General features: G+C 43.6%; 1 protein-coding gene across 6 annotated transcripts in view; it reads right to left on the bottom strand.

Moving 5' to 3' along the window:
- Window positions 1-5,748: 5,748 nt before the first annotated feature.
- Window positions 5,749-7,996, bottom strand: part of clocka (clock circadian regulator a) — a 98,493-nt gene continuing 96,245 nt past the window's right edge. For 5 of the 6 annotated variants that reach the window (XM_063201349.1, XM_063201352.1, XM_063201348.1 and 2 more), the window contains one exon: window positions 5,749-7,560. In XM_063201349.1, coding sequence (XP_063057419.1) covers window positions 7,291-7,560 — 270 coding nt within the window. In that variant the 3' untranslated portion in view covers window positions 5,749-7,290. The remainder of the gene's footprint in view (window positions 7,561-7,996) is intronic. The other variant, XM_063201350.1, reaches the window with a different exon arrangement.

The raw sequence follows: 7,996 nt of genomic DNA on the forward strand, positions 1-7,996 counted from the left end.
GCACAGGGGGTTGGACAATGAAACGGAAACACCTGTCATTTTAGTGTGGGAGGTTTCATGGCTGAATTGGACCAACCAGGTGGACAAACTGAATAAATTGCACATTGCACCAGTAAGCCGTGTAAGAGCACAATTTTGCTCAAAATTTCACAATGCACAAAACCAATATGGGTGACAGTTCAAAAGTGGACAAATTGTTGGTACACGTCTTGCTGACGCATTGTGATTGTGACCAACACAGTCTTTGGGATGTATCAAAATCCACGATATCCAGGGTAATATCAGCATACCACTTAGAAGGATGAACCACATCCAACAGGATTAACTGTGGATGCAAGAGGTAGCTGTCTGAAAGGGATGTTCAGGTGCTAACTCAGATTGTGTCTAAAAAACATAAAACCAGTTCAAACTATGCAAGAATTGTATGTGCACCTCAACTCTCCTGTTTCCACCAGAGCTGCCCATTGCGAGCTCAACATGGTCAATATACAGCACATGACTGGGTATATGTTCTTGTGGTCTAAAGCCAGGTGGTTCAGTTTTTTGTCTAACCCCTGTATCTCTGAGTGAAACTCACCAACATAACCACCATATACCACAAGATTTGGTCAAGTTGGTCTTCAAGCTATTCAATGCTTCAGACGACAGTACTGTGTTTGTCCAAAAGCAGACCCTACATTTTGTTCGTCTGCTGTGTGTGTGTGTGTGTGTGTGTGTGTCGGTCATCTGAGGGACCAATTCATGGATGAGTCACTCTAATGGGCCACACGTGACTTTCAGCATTGGGATAAACTTCATGCTTTTCTGTTGGGTGCCATCTTCTGGACATATGGCAGTGACTAGACTAACTAGACAATGACTTACTTTCTCATAAATATGCCCACGTCGACAACATACTTGTGACTTTAGTTTTTGAGTATGAGATTATAATAAGAAGATGAAGAAATATAAGGAACACTACTGTTACCATGTATGAATAAATTAATTGTTCTGCAATCAAACAAAGGGTGACTAACAGCCTTGAACCGCCATAATTAGATCTTACACAGCATATCAGCTAGCCAATCCCTGCATCACAAGATGTTACATCACAACGCACATTTTTCTTCAATATAGGTTTTATTTTTCAAAATTGAATAAGGGGGGGCAAACGGCACCGTTTGCTGAAAAAGGATCCATTATGGTATTTTCTTTTCATGTTAATGTAAGAATGGCCTGGCTCGTGAAATGAACCCAATGGAGCACGCTCTCTTATACAGTGATGATGCAGCACCGTGTGGTAAGAAACACAAAGTAACAAAATATTCATTTGAGTCTTTAACTGCCACCCAGATTATTATTTCTTTCCTTTATATTTATTGTCACCATTGAATCACAAGGCAGGCAATACGCTGACAAAAGATGCCTAACCACGGTGCTACTTCAAATGTGTGTTTTATTATCTGTTTTTTTTCCAATGTGCACTGACCAGATCGATTTCATGAGCCAAACACAAGTGTTCTGCAAAGAACATCACACATACGAAGATTAAATGATAGCAAGATAGAGAACACTGATAGACATTCAAAACTTCTACTGCGTACATCAGATCTACAGAACATTTAAACATGATTCACCACCTCCTCCTCCGTATGGGCTTTTTTTTATCAGAATATAAAAAAAATAAAAAATGAAATAAAATAAAATTTAAAAAGAAATTTGTTAGGGATATTTTTTAAAATATGTTCTCCATCTTCCTTTTACATCTCTTTGGATACAAAACACTTGCCATCTTCTCCTTTCCATTACCACACTATTGGGAAATATGTGGTGTGAGTTCACAAGTTTTACGGGGGAAATTAAAGAACATAGAAGTGGCTGCCTTGAGAGTATGATACGCGTGTCGACAGGTGCGTCATTCCAATAGGTATTGCCCACAACAACAGTGTGTATGAGAGGAAAAAGAAAAACGTGACTTGACTGCAGTCAGTGACTTGAGGGGGTTATAGGGTATGGGTAGGGGATGTCTCAGGAATTCACTTCCACAGCCACAAGGTGGTGCCGTTTCTTTTCTTTTTTTTCTTCCTTTTTTTTGCTCTCACAGAGCCACACAATGAAACTCCACTGAGTGGAATAAGCAGCATTTACCAACCTGAGAGAGTACCACTAAACCAGCTAACCTTCGGTATACAGAAATGAAGCAAATCAAAATAAGTCTGATTTAAAAAATTCAACAAGGATTAAAAAAAAGAAATAAAAGGGCTTTAAAATTCTTACATGGGCACGATGAGTGGGCAGAGCCAAAGTGTAGTTAACTTTGAAGAGAGATTTTTTTTGTTACACCCATGACCTATATACACACCCAAAACACAGAACCCATCAGTGACCACACACACTCAATCTCACACAGACACTTCAAAACAGCCACTTCCTGATTTGAGTTGCATTGTGGGAAAACACTTTTGCTGGTGCCGGTTTTCCAGTGTCACAGTTTGTTTTGGTCCTCAAAAGTATAGTTACTTTATAGGGCTAAGCTACTTCAGGTCCCTTTCTGTAAAAACATATACAACTCTAAACTACATTTGCCACTTTACTCTAAATCCATATATCCATCAGTATGGCTTGGCCATAGAAAAATAATACCTTTTTTGATAGTTTGTACAGGTCTGTTACTTAAATATATTCTGAAGTATTTTCTCTTTCAGCAGCTAAAATGCATTCATGCTAACCATTTGCTGTAAAGCTAAGGAATATTGTACTACATTCACTCAATATCCTACTCTGGACCACATTAGCTTATGTCTGAGGTAAAATTAGCCATAGCTGGGAGAGGGGGGAAAGGTCCAAAGGTCCAGAGGTCCTGGAAATAAAGTGTTCTCATATAATATTACATTTCATAAATGTGAGCAAAATTAGTATCTGGGTTGGATAAATGTCAGCAGGTAGTAATCTACCTCTTGCCAACAGAGTACTTGCCACCAATAACTAGGACGACACTAGCCTAGTCCACTAGACCAAACCCGACTGGCAGAACATGTTTTTTTTGCCTGGGTCTAACCTCGCACCATAGGGTATAGCCATAGCGGGGCCATGAATCTGGCCGTTGTCCCCTGATTATAATGCTCTGCCTAGTTTTGAATCTGTGTAGCGAGTCATTGGGATGGGCTTAGCACGGTGGCATTGCCTATGGTGCGGGCCCAGACCATACATTTCATGTTATAGTCTGGCTTGTCAGGCTAGGACGACACAGATATTCACCAGAAAACACACCAGCTTTTAATTACCCGTGGTCAAACAGACTAATAAACAGGCTCTCATTGCTCTCCTGTGGTGTTAACACCTCGAGCAACTGTTGGCCTGCTGTACAGACAGACTACTGCATCTGGAACCGTGATTGGTTTGAGGTCAGTGTTTGGGACTTTCCTACTGCAAGAACGACCAGACCGACCCACAGACACCCTCTGTGGTGCAAGCATTCCCCACATTCAAACCACCAACACACTGCCATTCCAAACTGCGATATGGATCAAACGTAACAATCAGTCTTCTCCCTGTGCCTTAAGAAGACCTAATTAAGGGAATCGGGGAATTAAAAAGACTATCAAGCTTCAGTCACTCTCTGAGTCCGACCAACAAAGACAGTGTAACGGTTCTCTTACTTACTCTCAGACCCCTGATTGTCATTAACCTGAAAGAGACTTCAAGTGACTTGAACTAAAGGGCTTCACTTGGCAAACGAGTAGCACCAGGTGCATCCTAAGGGCGCAAGGGAGATGGGTGAGAAAAGCAACCTTGATAATGAGGTTTTCCACAAATAAGGGTCTTGCTTTTTCTACCCCCCTTGCTTTCTCCCTATCAAACCCCAGTTGGTTACCGTGGCAACAGAACACGCACAAGGAAATGTGTGACCGTGACCCAGAAACGGGGTCACTCTGTGTCGACCTCACAACCCGTTAGCCTGTTAGAGCACACTAGTCATTCTGTTCCGTGTGACTCATCGGAGGAAATGGCAGATATCAAGCTGCTACTGCTGCTGCTGTCTCCAGGCATCAAGAGTGGGAATCATTACTAAGAAACGTCAAGTCTTTCTCCACTTGCCGGTTTGGTTCAAGGAGCCATTCGGTCAGGCCTGGAGGAGTACGAAAAGGTAAAGATTGGTGATATATCACAATTTATGTCATTATTTTTCCTCTTCATGAGGACATTTGAGTAATGGCAAGCAGAGTGGGGGTGTCATCTAAAATGGTTTCGTGTCCCAATGTCGCAATTCCAAATCATAAGTGCTAACTGTCAAAAAGTAGACAACATGGCAGGTGACTTTTGAACAGTTCCATAGTTTTTGCTATTCAAAATTATAAGTGCTATATTTTGTAAGTGCTAAAAGTTAAAAAAAGAAGAAATAGGTAGAAGGGAGTAACTTAATGGATTGGCTCCCAATGAGAACTAGCCATAGATTGACTACCCCACAGGCCGATGGTAAGGCCGCATTTTGCTTGCTGTAATTGGCCAATAGGTAAGGGACCTTTTCCATGTGACGTTAGGCGCCTTGAATTCAATTCATTTGAAGCAGGACAAGTAGCATCCAGTGGCATAGACAACTTACAATCCCACTGTTTTCTATGGAAACGCTTCATTAAATTACATTACACTTAGCTGATACTTTTTGTTATCCAAAGCGACTACGTTTTTCTTCCAAGTACAGGGTATTGGTTACAGTCCCTGGATCAGTGTGGGTTAGGTGCCTTACTCAAGGGCACCTCAGCCATTGTGTGAGACAGGGAGTAGAAGGGTGGGATTCGAACCTGCAATCCTCTGATCTAGTCCATCTCCTTAACCACTTTTCCACAGCTGCCCCACTAGTCCACGGCTTCTTCAAAAACGGAACTCGTCTGACGTCACAGTGAAAAAGGCTAATTGAACCCACTCCTGAACACGCTGGGATGGCAGCAGTTAACTCCACAGGGGTGCATTTCTCGAAAGCGTAGTTGTTAGCAGTTAGCAACTAATGTAGTTGCCAATGGGAAATTGCATTGCAACATACTATGTAGCTACCATAGTTAGCAACTACGCTTTCGAAAAATGCACCCCAGACTTGGTCTCTATTTTTGGAGATGTGAGGCATCGCCTATTCTGGGACAGAGAAGAGAGTCAGGAGACATATGAGGACAGAAGAGTCCTCCACAGGTGGCTGCCTTTACTAAGAGCCTACTGTGCAAAGAAAAACACGTACGTACGTGCACGTGTGCTGAATTACAAGAAAATGAGGTTTTGGTTCGTTAAGGTAGAGTTTGTTGTTGAGTACATAGAGCTATGCTTAGTATTATAAAGAAAATCCCTGCATGCTGAACCACTGCATCAAATCATAGGGTTTATGTTAGGGAGGATATACATATTTTAAAATCTCTTGATTACAAAAGGCGTGGCTTGGCACTAATATAGATGATGAACGTCATGGGAGTATTCTCATTCAAATTCCCTTGAACAACTCGAACAACTGAGTCGAACAGTTCTTGCGGTAAACTCCAGTCAACATTCAGAAGAGATCCGTGACACTTCCTACGAGCTGCCCATACAACCATCACTATATAATCCAACTATCTGCCGTCTGAATGTTTACAGAAACTATGTGATGGGGAGCATTGAACAACTCCATGACAAATACGTACACACACACACACACAGCCAACAAGTAGCCAACAAGAGACATACAGCCACCCCAACACACACGGACGCAGGCACGCACGCATGCACACGCGCACACACACACACACACACGCACGCGCACACACACACACACACACACACACACACACACACACACACACACACACACACACACACACACACACACACACACACACACACACACACACACACACACACACCTCATCTGTATCTGTACACATCTGTTAAAAATGTAGATTATTTTGTTCTGTCACATAAACCAAAGCCATATATATATATATATCTATTCTTAAATCTGTTCCATTTTTCCGTAAAACTTCATAAAAGCTCGACAGTACTAATAAAGTATTTTGTTTGAGGCCTAAACAAACTGTGACATCAGTAAAACCAGCACGGCCTGCTTTTCAGACACATTCAAACTCGATTCACACATTCACACACACCCACACTCAACCCACAAGGAAAAGCAAGTCTGTGAACAATATCAGCAATTAAGCATGTTAAGTTCTCTTTTTTCTTTGAATACTAGAAAAAAAGGATATTCAAAGCTACAAAGAACAGACTACGCTTTTCATTTTCATGCATCATATAAAATATTAGTTTCTCTGTCCTTCTGTCCATATATTTACAGATTATTTTACAGGTGTTCTGTACAATAAAAGTTCAATCCACATGACATTCTTAAAAATATTTTCTGACCCATAATTACTTTGACATGAAAACAAAATGAAAAAGGAGAGGCTAAGTGAGAGGGAGGGAGAGGTAAAGGGAATGGGAAAAAGAGACAGAGAGGGAGAAAGAGTGAACACGGGGGAGCAGCCATCTGCTCTGCATCTGCCCAGATGGTGAGTTCTATATTCTGAAGTCTGGAACATTCTGCATAAATTAAAATCTGTTACAAGTGACGAGCATACGAGACGACAGGATTGGAGGATTGGGGGGGGGATGGGCGGGGCTAGCCAGGTGGACAGCCTGCTGTGTGCCCAGGCCACCATTGCCATGACGATGTAGAGCATATCCATGAATGTTACCATAGTAACCAGTCCTCATGGTAACAAAGATTCCATATTCCACGCCATTACCAAAGGACAGTCCCGTCCTGCGCTCACTGGATCAGGAGCTCTTGGGACGGCCAGCGTGTGACGTAGCATCCAGAATGGGCATCTGAGCAAGCTCCACAGGATGGTCGGCTGGCTAGCAGGCGAACGGGCTAGCAGGCGAGCGGGCGGGCGGGCTGGGCGGGCGGGTGTGCAGTCAGGCAGGGTGGGGAGGCAGTGATGGGACTGGCTGGAGTGAGTGGGTGAGTGGGTGGGTGGGGCGTAGGGGCAGAGAGATCAAACTCTCCAATCACGTCTCTCACCCACAGTGCCCTGGAGTCAGTGCAGGAGCAGGGCAAGTTGGTCCAAAAAGACCAAAAAAGAAAAAAAAAACAACAGTCAAAATACTGCTTCTTTTTGACGTCACGTTTGAAAAAAAAAAACAATCTTCCCAAAACCCCTTGCCATCCTCCAAGCCAAACCCTGTAAGTCAATCCACCAACTTCACATGGATCGTTCCGCCCGCGGCCCCGCCCCCTCCACCAAGCCCTATTTGTCCGACCTGTGAACCCTGCTTCCTGTTCCAGTCCTACTGGGTAGGCGGGTTGGACCTGTCCGTCATGCCATCTGCCCTATGGGAGGCCAGCTGCTGCTGAAGTTGCTGCTGCTGCTGCTGCAACTGTTGCTGCTGCTGCTGCAGCTGTTGCTGCTGCTGCTGCGCCTGCTGCTGCGCTTGTTGCGCCTGCTGCTGCGCCTGCTGCAGCTGCTGTGCGGTGGCGAACGTGCCCTGCTGCTGCAGAGGGAAAGCTGCCTGCAGGATGAGCTGGGTGGACTGGTTACTGTGGAGCAGCCGTGGAGCCTGTTGGGGCAGGGGGGCAAGGGGACAACAAAGGGTCAAGATGAGCACAAAAAGTCAGAGAATGCGCGCACATCAGTAGCACAGGTGCTGGACTAAACAAAAGGTCACTGAAAGGAAAATATAGGTCCGCAACACTGTTCGATGCTCCCAGACAAAGTTTAATGGCACATATTAAACTTTGTCTGGGAGCATCAAACAGTGTTGCGCACCTATATTTCCCTTCCTTTGAGAAGATGAGCACACCAGAGTAAACTAGAACCTACCTCATTTCTTTTATATCAACCATATGAAAGGTTCATATTTTAACTCAATTCATTTTAATGGCTTGTCTTAATCAGTAAAAAGCTAACTATACAAGCCTCTTAATGGTGTGGGGCAAAAAGATGACAATGCGAACAGCAGAGCAGGGGTGAGTTTCTCAAAGGGGAAGTTGTTC

The sequence above is a fragment of the Engraulis encrasicolus genome, chromosome 6 (genome assembly GCF_034702125.1).
Source record: "Engraulis encrasicolus isolate BLACKSEA-1 chromosome 6, IST_EnEncr_1.0, whole genome shotgun sequence".
Taxonomy (NCBI): Eukaryota; Metazoa; Chordata; class Actinopteri; order Clupeiformes; family Engraulidae; genus Engraulis; species Engraulis encrasicolus.